This window comes from Hyla sarda, chromosome 1 (genome assembly GCF_029499605.1).
Source record: "Hyla sarda isolate aHylSar1 chromosome 1, aHylSar1.hap1, whole genome shotgun sequence".
Lineage (NCBI taxonomy): Eukaryota > Metazoa > Chordata > Amphibia > Anura > Hylidae > Hyla > Hyla sarda.
The window spans coordinates 229,013,674-229,034,647 of NC_079189.1; the positions used below are offsets into that span (position 1 = coordinate 229,013,674).

Consider the following 20,974-nt stretch of genomic DNA (forward strand, 5'->3'; position numbering starts at 1 on the left):
TCGGAGGCCCCTTGGTATAATTTTTTTCGACACATAATTGGTTAAAGTGGTGCAATCCCACCAAATTCGTGTCTCCTGTAACTGCAACTTTTAGAAATTGTGCATGAGTACCTTTAAATCCACCGTGGACGTGTCAGCTGTTCCCGATCCCCATCCTGCAAACAGGTTAGCGGCTTTCTGTGCTCTGTACAAGTCGGTAAATTCAGCCATGGTGCATGTGATGAAATCCAATGTGGCCGATAAATCCTTAACGTGCCTGATGGGAACGCTTGTTCCTGACAACGTGTAGAGTAATAGCTGCGGGGTGGGAGCGCGGTCGGCTAGAAGCAATAGCAAAGTTCACAGACACTTGTCCAGCTCACCAAAACCCCTCCAATGTGCACGAATCGGTGTCCAGCCAACACCCAATAGTGGAACAAAGAAGCAGTAGATCCAGCACTATTCTTTGCAGCTTTATTGTAACACAGCACTCGGATAAAATCAGCCAATACATCAAACGCGTTTCGAGCGCATGCGCTCTTTTTCGGTGATGTCACAGGTAAATCCAGGTGAGGTTAAATACCTTTCCATCTAAGGGAGGGGGAAAGAACTTACTCCTAGCCCCACCTCTCACTGGAAACCTGTGACACAGTTCACATTAGTAAAAACAAACATTGATTTAAGATATAAAAAATCTATAAAGAACATGAATGCAATGAATATTGCCATATTGTTCATACAATTGTGGGATCAAAGAAATGGGAACAAGAGGTTTATAAGGCTTCCAGAGATGTTCTAAATGCATTTGAAAATATCAGGTGGGATCCGGGATTCGCGTGGCTTTCCTGTGATGTGGTGTCTTTATACACCTGCATCCCATGGACCGTTGCCATGCGTGCCTTGGATTACCACTTGATCACATATAGTGATTATTCTTTGGATTTATGTGAATACATCAAAATGGTTATTTGGTTTCTTATGTCCAGGAATTACTTCATTTTTGACAAGACCTTTTTTGTACAGGTCAGTGGTGTTTCCATGGGAGCGAGGCACTCACCTTCCCTAGCTAATTTAACCATGTCGTTCTGGGAGTCACAATTCATTTACAATACTGAGAATCCTTTTAGGGAAAACATACAGTGGTACGGTCGATTTATTGACGACCTCCTCCTAATTTGGAGGGGGAGTGTCATGGCCGTACCACTGTTTGTAGATTACCTGAATAATAATATGTTTAATCTAAAATTTACCTACCATGTGGATTCCACTAACATTACATTTCTAGACTTAGAGTTGAGTGGCTCCAGGGACCGAATAATTGAGACTTCAACATACAGAAAACCCATATCGGGAAATACGGTCCTAAGAGCCAATAGCAATCATCCCAGACATACTGTACAAGCGATTCCAGTAGGAGAACTAACTAGGTTAAAACGGAACTGCACAGATCCCGTAGTGTACAATACTCAAGCTGGTGAGTTAAAACAAAGATTAAAACAGAGAGGATATTCCTCGTACACTATCAAGAAAGCAGAACAGAAAGTGTCTAAAAAAGAAAGAAGTAACTTATTAAATCCAACACGTCAGGCGGTAACCCAAAATAAAATACCCGTACTAGCCATTACCTACTCATCATATTTTGGCCAGATTAAAAACATAGTGCAAAGATACATGCAATATCTAAGGCAGGATGAAACCCTGGCTGAAATATTAGGTGTAGGATGTCAGATAGTTTCTAAGCGGGCACCCACACTTGGTGATAAGTTATCCCCCAGTGTGGTTGTTTCACAAAAAAGAAATAATCAAAATTGGATAGAGAGAAAAGGTTTTTTCAAATGTGGACATAAAGTATGCCGCACATGTCAGTATGTGAAACAGACCACCCAGTTTGAAAACTTTGATGGTACTAAAAAATATTCTATATATAATTACATTAACTGTAATTACAGTAATGTGATTTATATGATGATTTATAAGAATGTACAGAGTGTAATTTAAAATATGTAGGATATACCACACGAAAACTGAAAACCAGAGCACTCGAACATCTAAATGATAGTACACTCACTGAGGTGAGACAACGATCTGCGGCATCTGTGCATTTTCGTTCTGTACACCCTGGTAAATTAAATTCTTTCAAAATCTTTGCCATTGAGCATGTGAAAATGGGAACAAGAGGTGATTGTATTAGAAAAAAACTTGCAGATCGTGAGGCTTATTGGCAGTTCACATTGGGGACTCGTTCCCCGATGGGACTTAATGTCCGTCATGAACTGTTGTTCCACTATTAATATTTAATATTTAACATTATATATAGCATAAATTGCTAGGTAAAACATTACCAATTATAATTATAGTATTCTTATAAACCTCTTGTTCCCATTTCTTTGATCCTACAATTGTATGAACAATATGGCAATATTCATTGCATTCATGTTCTTTATAGATTTTATATATCTTAAATCAATGTTTGTTTTTACTAATGTGAACTGTGTCACAGGTTTCCAGTGAGAGGTGGGGCTAGGAGTAAGTTCTTCCCCCCTCCCTAAGATGGAAAGGTATTTAACCTCACCTGGATTTACCTGTGACATCACCGAAAAAGAGCGCATGCGCTCGAAACGCGTTTGATGTATTGGCTGATTTTATCCGAGTGCTGTGTTACAATAAAGCTGCAAAGAATAGTGCTGGAACCTAGCCAGAACCTTCATATCCAGAAGTTCAAGAAGGATCTCTAGAGACAACTGCTTAGCTACACAAACCTGAGAAACTACTACATATCTCTCAAAAAAAAAACAAAAAAAAAAAAACATGCTGGCATCAAGATCTTCTGTTGCTTCCTGTCTTGTCTACATAGACATGACTGCTTTTGAATGGTGCCTGGAACACAATATGCTCCTTCCTCTACTCGCCTGAGGGAGGGTTTTCCCCCACTTGTTGGAGGAAATCTTTCATAAAATCACCCAGCTATGCTTCAAACAAATGGCTGGGCTTGAACTCTATACTAGAGCCCTGCGCTGGACTGTTCTCTTAAACCAGCTCCCGCTGGATTTCTGATCATTATCGCCCATTTTCATAAGCTGTGTGTTCCTCTCTCGGCAGCTCTCACAACATGTGTGTCTAATCCCACCTGCTCCTGTAAACATTTTGTCACGGCGTTTAGAGATAGTACCCCCATGCCACTTCATTACCCCCTTGTGTTCATCACTTCTTTGTGCCGTTTAATCCCCCCTTTATGTTGTTACATCACCCCCATGCATCATTTCATCAGCCCCCTGTGGCATTTTAGAGGCTTGCATGACTGCATGGGATTTTGTGGGACCCGCTGTATGTTCTGTGACCACCCGCTCCCATCTGCGACCTCAATACTGCCCGCCATTTTTTATTGGGTCCTGCGGGATCCCAATCCCGATCAGGGCTTTACTCTGTACCCTACTTTTGGACATATTGGCCAGCGAGGGTTTTTACCTGAATAGCTCTTCTTCCAGCTGTGAATACATGCAACTAGACACCAACATAGTTTTTGACATTGATGCATCCAACAGGTAATTAACAGCCAAGTCCATCCATGTACTTCAGAGAGGATAAAGTTGTGTTGAGGGTGTGAGGAGGGCAGATGTTATTACTCTAGGGGCAGATGGCATTAACCCCTTGTTTTTGTGATGCTAGGGCGTGGTTTAACCTCTGCACCACCCAAAGGTATGCCGCTGGATCCTGAGCTAGGCACGGGGCAAAGAATGACTCCGACGCCAAGTTACAGAACAACGGCAGCTTTACTGAGGTAGTCTTGACAGCTCATTTAGTTCCAAGAAGGTGACCAGTGACTTAAGAGACTCTAGGGCTTGCTGAGACTTATAGTGGATTTGGACAATTTGCTGCAGGTCCACACTGACTGTATAAACACTGATCTTGACTGACTTGACTAGACTGACTTCACCCTGTATGTAGCTTACAAGGTTTTGACTTTCATCTGTGGGGCACTGTCATTAGTGGAAGCGTGGCTGCATGGTAGGCCTTGGGCCTCCTCAGAACACCAGACTCCCTCAGGACTTGACTTCCATGACCTCAGAACTCAAAAGACGAGAAGAGACTGAACTAGTTCCTCCCAGGGTTTATATAGGGGTCCCATAGGTCACCCTATAAGTCACGTGATCACTGTTACCTTCCTTGGTTACAACACATGGCAACAGTATTTAAAGGCGCATAACAGTATAAAGACATTATAATAGATAAAACCAGGCATAATTAACTATTTACATTACATATATCCAAGAGGGACCCAGGGGACACCGCAATAGAGTCCACCTGACAGGACAGCAAGGGTAGAGGGGTGCAACTCCTGTACTCGGCCACCACAAAATCTTGTCATTTGGAACCCTAGATTCCATGTTCTCCTGTAATATGGGCATCACATATTGAATGCCTTAAGAATATCATTGGAGGTTATAGTAACCTTGGCCTAGACTGCAGCAGTAATATAACTTTTCTTTAGGGTACGGTCACACACAGCGTATACACAGTGTATTTGACACTGCGAGAAATCTGCTGGGCAGCAGGAAATACAATGCCGAGTGCACCAACATAACTGTGATGCGCTGCCTGCCTTTGAACCTCACTGCGCACACAGGTGTGTGGCGTATTTGCTGCTACCTAGCAGATTACAAATACGCTGCATATGTGCTATGTGTAACCATATAGGATCTTTGAGGTTAGATCCAGTTTAGATGTGGAGACATGTTTATTCCGTTGGGCAGTTTCCAGGTCTATCCTTATATTTCCAGTAGGGGATTTTTTTATGCAACCATTACATTGCATTCACTGTATAATGCTATTCCATAGGCATAGCATTATACAGTGTATTCGGTGGTCCACTAATACAGCCCACACTAACCTGAATATTTGCATACTAGCAAGTGTAGAATATCTCAACATTGGCTTATTAATTCGGCAAACATAGTACAAAATACTATACTGCTTCCCCTAAATACATTACACAGTCACAGCATTTTCCCATATTTGCCATTAGGGGAGTTAAAAGCACAGAGTTTTTAAGAGCTCCAATTAAGTTATTTCTCAATGTATAAAAGAAAAAAAACACAACTGTAGCCCCTTTAACCCCTTAATGACGCAGGACGTAAATGTACGTCCTGGTGCGGTGATACTTAACGCGGGCGCGAGCGGAGCAATGCCCGTGTCATGTGCGGCTGATCCCGGCTGCTGATCGCAGCCAGGGACCCGCCGGCAATGGCCGACGCCCGCGATCTCGCGGGCGTCCGCCATTAACCCCTCAGATGCTGGGATCAATACAGATCCCGGCATCTGTGGCAGTATGCGATTTCAATGAATGATCTGAACGCCCGCAGCGCTGCTGCGGGGATCCAATCATTCAGAACGCCACACGGAGGTCCCCTCACCTGCCTCTGTCCGGCTCCTGGCGTCTTCTGCTCTGGTCTAAGATCAAGCAGACCAAAGCAGAAGATGACCGATAACACTGATCTGTTCTATGTCCTATACATAGAACAGATCAGTATTAGCAATCATGGTATTGCTATGAATAGTCCCCTATGGGGACTACTCAAGTGTAAAAAAAAAAAAATTAAAAGTAAAAAAAAGTGAAAAATCCCCTCCCCCAATAAAAAAGTAAAACGTCCGTTTTTTCCTATTTTACCCCCAAAAAGCGTAAAAAATTCATTTAATAGACATATTTGGTATCGCCGCGTGCGTAAATGTCTGAACTATTTAAATAAAATGTTAATGATCCCGTACGGTGAACGGCGTGAATGTAAAAAAAAAATAGTCCAAAATTGCTACTTTTTTAATACATTTTATTTAAAAAAAAATATAAAAAATGTATTAAAATTTTTTTACATGCAAATGTGGTATCAAAAAAAAGTACAGATCATGGCGCAAAAAATGAGCCCTCATACCGCCGCTTATACGGAAAAATGAAAAAGTTATAGGTCATCAAAATAAAGGGATTATAAACGTACTAATTTGGTTAAAAAGTTTGTGATTTTTTTTAAACATAACAATAATATAAAAGTACGTAATAATGGGTATAATTTTAATCATATTGACCCTCAGAATAAAGAACACACGTCATTTTTACCGTAAATTGTACGGCGTGAAAACAAAACCTTCCAAAATTAGCAAAATTGCGTTTTTCTTTTTAATTTCCCCACAAAAATAGTGTTTTTTGGTTGCGCCATACATTTTATGATATAATGAGTGATGTCATTACAAAGGACAACTGGTCAAAAAAACAAGCCCTCATACTAGTATGGCGATGAAAATATAAAAAAGTTATGATTTTTAGAAGGCGAGGAGGAAAAAACGAAAATGTAAAAATGTAATTGTCTGTGTCCTTAAGGGGTTAAAGACAAATTCTGAAATTATGATGGACATAATACATAACTCATTACAATACCTTTAGAAACCCATTTAAAGTCTATATGAATATACACAGTGTTCCATAAGACAAAAACCTTGCCAGACCACAGTAATTAAAGCCCCCAACATAGCTAAACTGAACAAATAAAAATAATGCAAAATCATTACATATTATATGCTTTGCTAAGCAGTCACTCCAAATTCACATCAGGCTTAACTAACATAAAATCACTGATACACAATGTACAAACTTGGAGACAGCTTCTGAATGTTCCCCTCTATGATAAACCAGACCAGTGACAAGTGGTCTCCAGAGGGACTGTAACTGACCACAGCCTATAGCTACTCTGCCTAACTCCTCATACCCATTGTCATTCTAGCAGCTAGGCCTCATCCACAAGTAGTACATGGCTTTTGTTATTGTCATCATCACAGTCAACATCATCTACTGCATCTCCTATTTCTTCATAACGGAATATGTGGGAAGAAAAATGCATGCCCAGTCATCCGCTTGTGTGCCAGCCAAACTCCTGTTTGGCAAAGTTTCTGGCAGTGCAGTTGCTGCCATACCACTCAGCTGAGTCCACTGCCTTTAAGCAGCTAATGGCCTAAATACCTAGCCGTCCCCATGCAGAGAAAATGGACAGCTTTGAATTGTCTCTTTGCAACAAAGTGTACACCACCATCGACATGTGGAATTGTAATAATGGCCAGGGACAGTACATGTCTTTTACGACCCACTAGGTCAATGTTTTGCGCAGCACTGATGGCTATGCACCTCCTCAACAAGGCCAGGTGCTAGTAGTAATACCACCATGGTTGTGCAGGTTTGATTCTGATCCAGGCGTTTATCCAACAACTTCACATTCTACTTAAAGCGGTACTCCGGATGAAAACATTTTTTTTTTTAAATGAACTGGTGCCAGAAAGTTAAACAGATTTGTAAATTACTTCTATTAAAAAATCTTAATCCTTTTAGTACTTTTTAGCAGCTGTATGCTACAGAGGAAATTCTTTACTTTTTGAATTCATTTTTTGTGTTGTCCACTGTGCTCTCTGCTGATACCTCTGTCCGTGTCAGGAACTGTCCAGAGTAGCATAGGTTTGCTATGGGGATTTTCTCCTGCTCTGGATAGTTCCTGATATGGGCACCAGGTGTAAGCAGAGAGCACTATCGACAATACAAAAAAGAAATTCAAAAAAATTAAGATTTTCCTCTGTAGCAAACAGCTGCTAAAAAGTACTGAAAGTACTAATGGGCGCTCCTGATGTTAGCTGAAGCATCAACATGCTGTCTTATACCTGATAAGCCTGGGCATGAGAAGCCATACAGGTCAGTTGCTGTTCTGCATCGAGCATGCAGGATATTTACTCATCATTTACAAGTAGGCAACATTTGTCAGTGACAATGGCAGAATCATTTTGGCTGCACTGTATTTGGGGAATATAAAACCTACTTCCCACATTGCACACATCATTAATAAGGACAACAGCAGCATCAACTATATAATCCCCCTGATATTTTTATTAGAGCACATGCTCACACATATGCAACAAGGAATGGAGGTAGAAGAGCAGCTTCCACAATTTGCCTGCAGTCCTGGAGATGAACATGGATGTTTTTGCATGCAGGAGGAAGAGGATGAGGAGCTAGGACTTGAGGAGGAAGAAGATGAGGAGGTGATGGTGGAGGGGGACATGGAATTTTCACAGAGTTATGAAGAGACAAAAAATTGGACAACCGATGGTGTTGCCTTGTGCCGTTACCAGTGGTAATACAGGTACATGTATTAATGCAGATTGCTCACATTACTGAGGATGTTGGGCTCAGAGCTCAACATCTATATTCGCATAGGATAGCAAATTCCTTTGTGGGGCTGCCACCAGACCTGTATCCACCTGTAGAAGGGTGGCTGGATTGCACTTGCGTTACCGCTGAACTGGTCCAGACGGGAGGAGAAAAACCCCAGGTTGGTTGCGGGACGCACACCGCTGGTAGCAGGAAACCACAGGCACCGTGGATTTAAGGGTAAAGATTATTTTATTGTACAATAGACAACGCGTTTAGAAAGCATGCTGCTCTCTTTATCAAGTCTCTTTATCAAGGAGAGACTTGATAAAGAGAGCGGCATGCTTTTGAAATGAGTCATCTATTGTACAATAAAATAATCTTAACCCTTAAATCCACGATTCCCATGGTTTCCTACTACCAGCTGTGCGCGCCCCGCAACCAACCAGGGGTTTTTCTCCTCCCATCTGGACCAGTTGAGCGGTAACGCTAATGGAATTTTCAAAGGCCCAGCTATTATACAAGGCAGACACTAATTGTGGCAGACATGATGATGTTAATGACACTGACCATGGCTAACCATCACAATGAGGATGACAAACAAAACAACTGGGTTCTCCGACATGTTGGCAAACTTGGCCACCTTCATGCTTGATTGCGGACAAATGTATCATTAGCATCATTTGGATAGCCATTCTTTTAGACCCTTGCTATAAAAACAGAATGGGGAATTGTCTTTCCATTTCTGAAAGGGAGTCATATTGCCAGTATATGCTCTGTACCCATAGCTAGCCACAGCTTCGGCTGAGCCAATGCAACTCCACTCAGTGAATACTCTACAGACTTTGCCAGTGCTAACACTAAAATAACAGCAAACAAGCAGAATCCTGTCCAATTTGCTAAACTTGATGGCATTTTTTTTTAATCTGCTGCACTAGCCACATCAGCAAATTATCTTGTATAGCCTGAACAACCAGGCTCAGTTGAACATGTACTGTAAATATCACTAGCGCTGGAATGGTATGTTAACTGGCTGCCAAGATGACGCTGAGAGGGTCCTGACCACTTCTCACATAGATAGTAAATACAAAACGTAGTATGATATTAGCGTATCGGCGCACATCCTTGATATCACATACTTGGATTATAAGTTGAAAGGAATCCCTGGACCACAGAACAAACACGAGCGCTATACCCATACAGCAAGAACAATCATCTGCAGTTCAGTTCCAGTAGTCACCGGCCCCGTACATCGAGGATACGGCTAACTAATACATCCAGAGTAAGTTCTAACGTATTTTTCATTTGTTCCTGTGCACCGATACGCTAATATCATACTAAGTTTTGAACATGTACTGTGCCTTTCCTTTAGCAGACACCCTAAACCCTGACCTCACAAACTTCTGGGTCAGCAGATTGGACCAGTGACAGAAACCGTCCTAGATTGCCATTGGTGTAGTGTTTTGTAAGAGAGTGTATTCAGTAGGGCATATGGCATCATCACTACGTAGCAGATAAAAATCATCCGTTTGTGAAAAAAAAACATTGCATTTGGGAAATGAATCAGGTATGCCATTGCTCACAGTAGGGACTGGCTATTTATCACCAGCCAAATTAATCCACTGCTCCTGCCTGCCTGCCCACCCATCATGTTCCATGCTGTCCTACTGCTGCCTCTGCCCCTACTACTGCCCCTTCACACCCACACATCTCCTTCCATGTCCTTCATGTTCCACACTCTACTGCTGCTCCCTATGCTGCCCCTCCTGCTGTTACTGCTAGACCTAAACCACTGCACACCTCCTACCTAATATTCAACTGATGCTGCCGATACTGTAGTTACTACATCCTTTGCTGCACTGCTACTATTCCACAAAGCTAGATTGTCCATCCTTTTTTATACTGGAAACCATACCATGCACAGGATAAGTAACAATTTCCTTAAAAAAGGGATCATGTTATGATGGCTTTTGTAAAATATTGCATATCAGGCACTCTGTTACTGACAAATGTAGTTATGGAGATGGAAGAGTTGAATAATATACTGCATACTGTATAACCTGTTGTCACTTCCAAAATAGGGATAATTTTTGAACCACTTGTTGAAAAACCATTTCCTTCTTCCAATAACACTGTGTGTGTGTGAATACCAGCAGAGATCTGCTCCCTGAGGGTACGTTTGCCCAAGGGGGTTACCCGCGAGTTTCCCACTGGGGATTTGAGCCCAGGGTGTTTTTTCACAGGGAAGTTTCCACAACAGAAAATCGGCAGCAGATTACATCGATCTCTACTGTAGATTTTCCCACTGTGGAAAGTCAGCCGCGGAAAACCAGCAGCGGAAAACTGAAATCTAACCCGTCTGTGTGAATGTCCCTAAATAAAAGGGATCATTTGTGGACCATCATTTAATGTTAGGAATTTTAAGTAGGCTTTTGTTACCTCCAGCTACCATCCATTTATCCCTAGCCAGATATGTATGTTGCAACCCCTTTGATATTAATTATGCTTTTGTTGTTGAAAGGAAATTAATACAGTCTTAGGAGAACTCAGAGCATCATATACAACTTTTCAGGGCACTTGTGATTTACATCAAATTCGATTAAATCAGACCTGTGATGAATTTTAGAAAAGGCACTAATCTCTAGCATTGATATTCTGATCATTGTAGGCTTCACTAGAAATCTATGTATTGTATAGGAAGTGTTTCAGATAAATTTACATAAGAGAATCAATTGCTGGATTTTTTTTTATTCTTGTAAAGGATAAAATATAATAGACCAATACATCTGATAATATGGCGTTTTATTTAGGCTAGGGTTCCACACAGGTTTTTTTCTGGCGTTTTTTTGGGGGGGAAACTGCCACTGCAGTTTTTGAGTCACACCCAAAAGTGTATTCAAAAGGAATAGGAAATATAAAGGAAGGACTTTTCCTTTCTACTGGATCCACTTCTGACTTTGTCTTATAAACTGTAGTACTATAGTTTACAAAAAGCCAGAAAAAACCTGTGTGGAAACCTAGCCTAATAAAAATCATCAATTTCTTGAGATAGTATGCTGCATTTGTCAGGTGTGAAGGAATTTGGCCATAGAAATGTCTTTTAGTCTTACCTGCTTTCTCCTCCCAGCAAAATGGGCTGGGTAAGCCTACAGCACAAACAATCTGCATAACTTTCCTGTGCCCTGACTTCCTGCTACACACAGTTTATTGTACTTTCTTTCACTTGCAGTGAGGAAAGACAACTGCTTAAGAGCTACTTGGAAAAAGAAAACTGTAAACATGGCAGCTGCTGAACCGGCACCAAGACGAATTTATCAGCAAAGGTCTAGGCTAACTTCACTGCCTTTATACTATGAGGGTTTTCTGTGGATCAAGCAAGGTAGAAGTAAGGTAAGAACGTTCCACTTGTCTATTAAATGTAGGTCTGAACACTTTGTTCATAAACACTTGTTCTCTCTTAATCACTTTCTAACTAAACAGTTGTCAGTATGTCTTTTCTCTAGCAAAGGTAAATTTACATTAGTCAGGCAGAGATAGCTAGAAAAATACATACATAAATGGATAGATCGATGATAATGAGCAAGGTTAGAAGAGATATCACTAACATATGCAGCAAAAATAGTGCAGGAAAAGCAATGCTTTACTAAAGCTGTGGATCCTCTATTTTCCAGATCAGAGGGGGTCCCAGCAATTGGACTCCTTCTGATCATTAAGTGGTGTCAATATTTAATGAGATGAGAAAATCCACCTAACACATTTTATTAAAATGTTATATTCTATAAAAGAAAGACCATTTCAGCATGTTTTTAAAGCAATCTTTATGACCGTTATAAATAAATCACTTACTGACTGTCGTATTACAGCAGGTGGACTTCAGCACGGAACAATAACTTCTCCTGAAATAAATTGTTATATATGAGATATCAATAGCAAATGATCACATGCTAGTGACCACTAAAGGCTAGAATCATATGTTCAGTTTTTGTTGCAGTTGTGTTAGCCATGTCAGACGTGGATCAACAAAGGAGAAGTATAAGTTCTTCCTTTACATTTCCCATTCCTTTTGAATCGATCATTTTCTGGCTTTGGCTCAAGAACTCGAATGAAAAACTGCATTTTGTTTTAGGAAGACCCCCATTCACACAGCATACTTCCCGCCCATAAAAGTTAAAGGGGTACTCCGCCCCTAGACATCTCATCCCCTATCCAAAGGATAGGGGATAAGATGTCTGATCACAAGGGTCCCGCTGCTACACACTGTGTCATTTGGTTCATGGAGCAAACTTCGCTCCGTGCCTGACAGGAGCCGGAGTATCGTGATGTCACGGCCCCACCCCCTTGTGATGTAACGCCCCGCTCCCTCAATACAAGTCTATGGGAGTGGGCATGACGGTTGCCACACCAATAAACTTGAATTGAGGGAGCGGTTCGCGACTTCACGAGGGGGCGGGCCGTGACAACATGATACTCCCGCCCCTGTATCACCCATCATTAGGCACGGAGCGAACTTCACAGCAGATGACACAGAGTGCTGCAGGAGAGATCGTGGGGGTCCCCAGCGGTGGGACCCCACGATTAGACATCTCATCCCCAATCCTTTTGGTAATAACGGATGATAACTGATGACCATCATCCGTTTTTTTTTAATGTTTTTTCTTTAAAAAACCTGATGTTTATCTGTTATCATCCGTTATTACCAGTTACATCCGTTTTTTTTAATCAGGTTTTTAACCCTCTTTTTTTTGTAAAGCTGTACTGAGCATGCTCAGTACAAAAAATGGTTGTTAGAAAACCTAACAATAACTGATAACATTATTTTTTTTTTTTTTTCTTGAACATCTGGTTCCCATAGACTTCAATGTTAAATGTTAACGTCCGGTTTTCCACCATTTTTTTTTTTGCCGGACCAAAAACTAGTGCATGCACCGTCTTTTATGCCTTCAAAAATAACTGACATTAGTATAAAAAGGACATGTCTGATGCAAAAGGTTGTTCAAAAAATCCCATTGGCATGAAAACAATTTTTTGACGGCCGTTTTCAGGACTTTTGGCTGGGAGTAATAACAGAGGTTTTTTATAGGATGATATCTGTAGTGTGAAAGGGGCCACAGCAGATTTTATTGTGAACGCTTAGCATTTCCTGCTGGGACTTTGAATGGGGACAGGCTCTCTGCAACAGATTTTAGACAGCGGAATTTCAATGGGGTCCGCGGCCGATTTTCCAGAGCAGAAATTCTGCTGCCTAAAATCTGCCATGGAGAGACCTTTCCCATTCAAATTCACAGTGGGAAACATGCAGCGAGTTCACAACCAAATAAGCTCCTGTGAACAAGCCCTAAGGGTGTTTTAAACATACCTTTTTGAGGCAGTGGTTCCTTTAGTTTTTGAGCCAAAGCCAGGATGCGGGTTTAAGTCGTGACAGGTTTTCGGCGGCAGATTTACGCAGCAGAGAATCTGTAGCAGATTACATTGACTTCAATGCCTCCTAATGCTTAATTGGTAAAATAATGTAATTCATTTTATTTGAAGCTGTCACTTCAGGAATTTTTTCAGGATAACAGTATCTGTGTGTGTACTAGCCATTATGTAACTTGTATATGGCATTTGACAGCAGATTTCTGCTCTGCAGGCTGTATGTCTAATTTTCAGTTCTCACAAGGCTGTTGGATGGAGCCTGACGTCTATGGCATCTGCCAATACATTGTACACACAGACTTCTATAACTTTTTGTTGATTTAGCTGTAGTGTTCAATTGGATTTTGAATTAGTCATTTAGTAGTCCCTGATTAGACAGGTCATTGTAAGGTAGCGGACTTATCAGGCCTTTGACCTTTGTCCACATTAATATGCTAGACAAGACCATATCTCATTGTAAATACATTTGTGGCGTCAGTGCTCAATGAGGAATTATCCTGTTTGTGATGCCAAATCTGGGTGCAGATGGTATCACACATACAGCTGGCTTTAGGTGAGAGAGTGCAGCGTAACCCCTTGGTAGCCGTGTTGCCTTGCTGGGACTTGGGATGCTTACACCAAACAGATTAATGCTGACTTGTGAGATGGAAAGATGAATCTTGGTAGGTAGGGTCCTGTCAAGGAACTGAAGCCTTCTCCGCAGGGGCATGAACTTCTACCGTGTGAGTAATCCTTGCAGGATGACCAGTTGAGATTAGCTTTGAGCTAGGTCTCTCCTCAGAGCACACAGCACAACACAGACACCTTAACCAAACTCAGCTTAATCTAAACTGAACAACTCCTCCCCACACTACACAAGATAGGGGAGACTTTAGGGGTTCCCATTGGCACTGCAGGATCACATGGGGTTTACTCTCACTTCTTACGGGTACTGTAACACAGAAAACATATATACATATAACTAGAATATAATTAATTTAGAAAAATATATTACTTTGCAATGGAATATAAACATAATTAATATAACAGTAAGTACTTTTGTGGGCCCAACACCAAAGCCACAGGACAGCTATTGATGGTCGGACACCACACATTTTCTGTGTTCATGATTTTGGGGTCACTTTATTACTTGATTTGGGATTTTTAACCATTTAATTAAAGGTTATATTTTATATGCACTTTTCCCACTTTGGTATAAAAAGTAGAATTTTTTAAAGTATTGTTATCAGGATGTTGATAGCATGGTTAAAACATATACAATTAGATTTATTTATTTTTTAAATCAAACTCCAGTATGTCTTTTTGTCTTTTACTGAGACAAAAGTGTATGGGAATTATGTAATGTATGTCTTTTTCAGTATATTTTGAGAACAATTGGGGAAATAAATAAAAATGGTGTGAGACAAATACTGCCTTATTTGCCTATAATAACCAATATGAGCTCAGGTGTCATTCACCAGAGTAATATGAAAAATCAAAGCTGAGCTCAGTTTTCTATGGGCAAATCAGATAGTTTTTGTCTTGCACAGTTCTTATTAATTTCCCCCCATTGTACTCTAAAATGTATTGCCTTCTTTCCCAGAAAATAAGACGTCTCCCGAAAATAAGACCTATTGTTCCTTTTGCATTCTGGCTAAATATAAGGCCTCCCCCCCGAATATAAGGCCTCCCCAAAGATAAGATTAAATCCACTGGCACAGGGATGATGCCAAGGGGGGAAGACTAAAAAATCTACTGTACACTGTGGATTCGTCTTCATGAAAAAATAAGACATCCCCTGAAAATAGGACTAAGCGCATCTTTGGGAACAAAAAATAATATAAGACACTGTCTTATTTTCGGGGAAACAGGGTCTGACTGTCAATTTTATAACTAAAAAGTTAATAGCTTCACTATTATACTCTTATGAAACTTTAATAGTTTCATAGCAACTGTTAAAAGGGTAGCTGTCATCAGCATCACCTCCACTAACCTTTTGGTATAGGCTTTTAGTGCTGTCAACCATGATGACAATGGTACTTACAGTTTGATCATTTCCTCCATTCCTGTGATATTTTTGTTTTTCTGGATATGCAAATTAAGGAGCTTGGTGTATGCAGGGCTTTCCCCAGCCCCAAGTGCTTAGTGATGTCTGCTGGCATCCTTAAAGTAATGCCCACCTTCCTTGTGATAAGCCTCTTCTGCTGCAGAATGGAGTTTCACTCTGCAACTTGACCCCTCTCCTCCATTGTAAAAATCTCTCCCACAAGCAGAGAGATTTCACTTTATATCATCTGCACAGGCAGAGTTGAGCTCTGAATCAAATTGAGAGCTTTTGCGACAAATTGTGTAACAAAGTGCACATGGTAAATTCATGACCACTGCAAAAAGTTAACCAGACTATTACATAGCAACACAATTAGAAGAAACAGCAAATGCAAAAGTCACTATGAAAATCATGTGACAAATCAACACCACAAAAACAGTTTAAAACCCGGATGACTTCAAATGCATCTGTGAACTGTGAAAAGTATTAGGTCCCTACAGTTTTTCAGTGTGTTAATTTATCAAGTAGAGGTCTTGAAAATTCTGAGGAATTGAAAGACAGAGCATATTAGAGTATTATTATTTATTTTAAAGCTCCATTAGCCCCTTTAACCCCTTAAGGACCACAGGTTTTTCCGTTTTTGCACTTTCGTTTTTTCCTCCTCACCTTTTAAAAATCATAACCCTTTCAATTTTGCACCTAAAATTCCATATGATGGCTTATTTTTTGCGCCACCAATTCTACTTTGCAGTGACATCAGTCATTTTACCCAAAAATCATTGTGCGACGAAATTGAAGAAAAAACGCCATTTTGTAAATTTTGGGGGCTTCCGTTTCTACGCAGTACATTTTTCGTTAAAAATTACACCTTATCTTTATTCTGTAGGTCCATACGATTAAAATGATACCCTACTTATATAGGTTTGATTTTGTTGTACTTCTGTAAAAAATCATGACTAGATGCAGAAAAATGTATACGTTTAAAATTGTCATATTCTGACCCCTATAACTTTTTTATTTTTCCACATATGGGGCGGTATGAGCGCTAACTTTTTGCGCCGTGATCTGAAGTTTTTAGAGGTACCATTTTTGTATTGTTCAGACTTTTTGATCGACCAAAAATACGTTATTTTGGAATTTGGAATTTTTTTGCGCGTACGCCATTCACCGTGCGGTTTAATTAATGATATATTTTTATAGTTTGGACATTTACGCACGTGGCGATATCACATATGTTTATATTTATTTTTATTTACATGGTGGGTTTTTTTTATGGGAAAAGGGGGGTGATTTGAACTTTTATTGAGGAAAGGGTTAAATCACATTTATTAACTTTTTTTTACACTTTTTTTTTTTGCAGTGTTATAGCTCCCATAGGGACCTATAACACTGCACACACTGATTGCCAGCACTGTTCACTGCAAAGCCATAGCTTTGCAATGATCAGCGTTATCGGCGGTCGATTGCTCAAGCCTGAATCTCAGGCTTGGAGCAATCAATCGCCGAGGGGACAAGCCGGAGACAGGTAAGAGGACCACCGATCAGCCCCGCTGAGCAGCCGGGAAGGTTTTACTTTCGTTTTAAACGCGTCGTTCAACTTTGAATGCCGCGTCTAAAGGGTTAATAGCGCGTGGCACCGCGATCGCTGCCGCGCGCTATTAGCCCCGGGTCCCGGCATCAAATACATGCCGGGACCGACCCGATATGATATTATATCACGGGAGCCGGCCAAGGACATAAATATACCTCCTTGGTCGTTAAGGGGTTAAGGGTTATTCCAAGAATTTGTTTTATTTGAAATTTTTGGCAGCGGAATCTGCCACAGATGCCATTGAAGTCAATAGGGTCTATGGCAGATTTTCAACAGGGGAGATAAATGCGTAAAAACTGCTGTGCGTAGCGTGCGGAGACTCCACCCCTTTTCAAACTCATAGCAGGAAATACACTGCGAGTTTGAAAATAAATATGCCCTTGTGAACGTACTCAAAGACTGGTTCTGAAATTATTTGACAACAGAATCTTTAATCTTTTATGGACCAAGCCTATATTGGGCTTAAAGGGGTACTCTGCTGGAAAACATTTTTTTAATTTTAAAACCACTGGTCCCAGAAAGTTAAACAGATTTGTATATTACTTCTGTTTAAAAATCTTAATCCTTCCAGTACTTATCAGCTGCTATATGCTCCACAGGAAGTTCTTTTCTTTTTGAATTTCCTTTCTGTCTGACCACCGTCATAACTCTTTTATACTTCCATCCACAGACCAATATGAGGGTTTGTTTTTTGCGTGATCAATTTTCCTTTGTAACAACATCACTCATTTTACCATAAAATGTATGGCGCAACCCAACATTTTTTATTTGTGGAAATTGAAAAGAAAACTGCAATTTAGCAAATTTTGGAAGGTTTCGTTTTCACGCTGTACACTTTAAGGTAAAAATTACATGTTTTCTTTATTCTTTGGGTCAATATGATTAGAAGGATGCCCATTGTTACTTACATGCTTTTCTATTATTGTACTGCTGTAAAAAAATCAAAAACTTTTTTAACGAAATTATTATGTATAAAATCACTGTATTTTGACCACCTATAACTTTCAAATTTTTCAGTATATTGGGCTGTTTGAGGGCTCATTGTTTGCGCCATGATCTGTAGTCTTTATCTGTACCACTTTTGCATTTATATGTAACTTCTTATTCCCTTTTTATAAAAAATTTTTGGAATGTGATGTGACAAAAAAGCAGCAATTTTGATTTATTTATTTTTTTACATTTAGGACGTTCACCATACGGGATAGTTAACATTATATTTTGATAGTTCAGAAATTTACGCACGCAGCGATAACAAATATGTTTTTTATTATTTTTTTACACTTTTTGGGATAAAATGGGATAAAGAGGCCATTTAAATTTTTATTAGGGGAGGGGCTTCTTCAATTTTTTTTTTTACTTGTTTTTACAATTTATTTTACACTTTTAAAGTCTCCATAGGGGACTATTTATAGCAGTCATTGGATTGCTAATACTGTTCAGTACTATGCATATGCATAGATCTAATCAGTATTATCAGTGATCTTCTCTGGTCTGCTCGATGTCAGACCAGAGAAGAAGACCCCGGGATGATAGCCAAAGCAGGTAAGGGGACCTCCGGCCCCCATGTTGGATGATCAGATCCCAACAGTGCTGCGAGCGATCCGATCATCCATTCAAATGCCTACACTGCTGCAGATGCATCTGAGGGGTTGATGGCGGACATAAGCATGAAAGCTGATGTCCACCATTACCGACAGGTCCCTGGCTACCAGTCCAGTGCTCACATCATGTACAGGATGTAAATGTACGCCCGGGTGCATTAAGTACCAACGCATCAGGACGTACATTTACGTAATGTCCTTGAAGTTAATGGGTAGCAGCTGCACAAAATATGCAGCAAAAATATTCAGCAGATCCTGTACATATGAATGTACCCCTGAAGAATATTGGTGGAATATACAGTATTTATGCCTTGACAAGAAGCAGAAAAATGAGGGATCTTGAAAAGCGTGAGGAATATGTCATACACTATACATACAAGCTATGATTTCTCTTAACACTATAGTAATATTTCCCTAGCAAACATGACAAGTGTAGTGTGTGCTCTATATGTAAATGGTGCAAAGACATTCACCATTCTCTACGTTGTGAAACTCACATAGTTTGAATAGAAATCTGATCTTCCACTAGAATAACCACATTCTTTAACTAAGCTTTGTTTTCGCAGATACTTAAGTTTCCTAGTATTGTCTAATAATGTAATGCTGGAATATATCATGGTATGCCTTTTTTGTTTTAGAGAGCTCCTATAACTGTTACGAAGCTGCATGTGGATCCTCTAACCTGTGTGGCTGATGACTCAGACCGTATCAGGAGCAGAGTCTAAGGTGCCGCTGGTCTTCACCAGAGCCCGCCGCAAGGCAGGATGGGCTTGCTGCGGGAGGCAACACCCAGGTCGCTACCCCCGACACGGCTCGACCACACAGGTAGCTTGGCAAGGCGAGGTACCGAAGGATAAGGCAGTAGCGTAGTCAGACGTAGCAGAAGGTCAAGATAGGCGGCAAAGGTGCGAAGGCAAATAATGTAGTGGGAAGGTCTGGATACTCGGATAAGGCAAACAGGCAATATAGAACGCTTAATCTCATGCTAGGGGCACTGAAGATCTGGCAGGGAAATGGGGGAGGTGCGGGAACTTTATAATGTAGTGACAGGGGTAACAGTAATTATGGGCGTACTGGCCCTTTAAAGTTCAGAGCTCAGGCGCACGGTTGCCCTAGGAAACGGGGACGCACACGCTGGAGCTGAGACACAGAGGAGGAGGCAGCAGCGGAGCATGGTGAGTGATGGGCTGGGACTCGCATGCGGGCGCGTCCCGCAATGCGATTCCCAGCCCCACCGGCAGATGGGGACACAGGGACTCTGCGCTCATGGCCGGTGCTTGCGGCCGGAGCGCAGAGTGCAATAATAACCCATCTAGAACATGCATGTACTGATTATTTCGTTTTAGTACCAGACAACAAGAAAGTGGAAACCTTAGCAGGCTGATCCTATGGAGGTTTTCCAGAACTTTGAGATTGAGAATGTATTTTAACAATAAGCCCTCAATATTAGATTGCCTCTTAGTTGATTGAATGGGCCACAGCACTCTGGCGAGCACACCATTCCCTTCATTGTTTACCAGACATACCATACATTGATATTGCAGCTCAATCCAAAAACGGCAGAGAGTTGCAATACCTGAAACATCTATTACAAGATGTACGGCACTACACCTGGTGACAAGGACTTCAGTATTCGATGTGCTATGGCCTGCTCAGTAAGCTAATCAAATAGGTCATCAATAGCAACGCCACATAATTTTTCTACAAAATGACCAAAGAGACTATGACCAAAAATCCAGGGATTTATTCTGATGCCATATTTGGAGTCGGGAAGGAAATTTTACCTCGCGTATGAGGGTTTTTTGCCTTCCTCTGGATCAACTCAGTAGGGACTCATTAGGGATATAGGATGAACTTTTTTCAACCTTATAAACTATGTTAATATGTTACTGTGTGAACATGGCCTGCATTCAAGTGAGTTTTTTTCTCTAAACCATAAAAAAAACATCATTGGTGACACATGGCCTTTTTTTGGGCCAAAACTGCTGAATCAAGATTTTAGCTGGGGGTCAATAATGAATTATAAAACGCTATAACTACATAGCGTTTTTGTTTGTGGTGTTTCTTTTTCTTCAGTGGTGTAGCTATAGCATTTTTATCACCTAGTTTGTGGTGTTTTTCCTTCCGTAGACCTCTATTGGTTGAATATACATTCTTTAATAGAATTCCTAGAATCACACGATCAA

At 40.6% G+C, this 20,974-nt stretch overlaps 1 protein-coding gene across 6 annotated transcripts in view; it reads left to right on the top strand.

Annotated features, from left to right (window-relative positions):
• LOC130365708 (signal-transducing adaptor protein 1-like) overlaps positions 1 to 20,974 on the top strand; it is a 219,909-nt gene that overhangs the window by 70,257 nt on the left and 128,678 nt on the right. For all 6 annotated transcript variants that reach the window (XR_008891898.1, XM_056568891.1, XM_056568889.1 and 3 more), the window contains one exon: positions 11,385 to 11,545. Coding sequence is in view for 5 of the 6 variants with exons in the window: in XM_056568887.1 (XP_056424862.1) it covers positions 11,385 to 11,545 (161 nt within the window). In the remaining variant the exon portion in view is untranslated. The remainder of the gene's footprint in view (positions 1 to 11,384; positions 11,546 to 20,974) is intronic.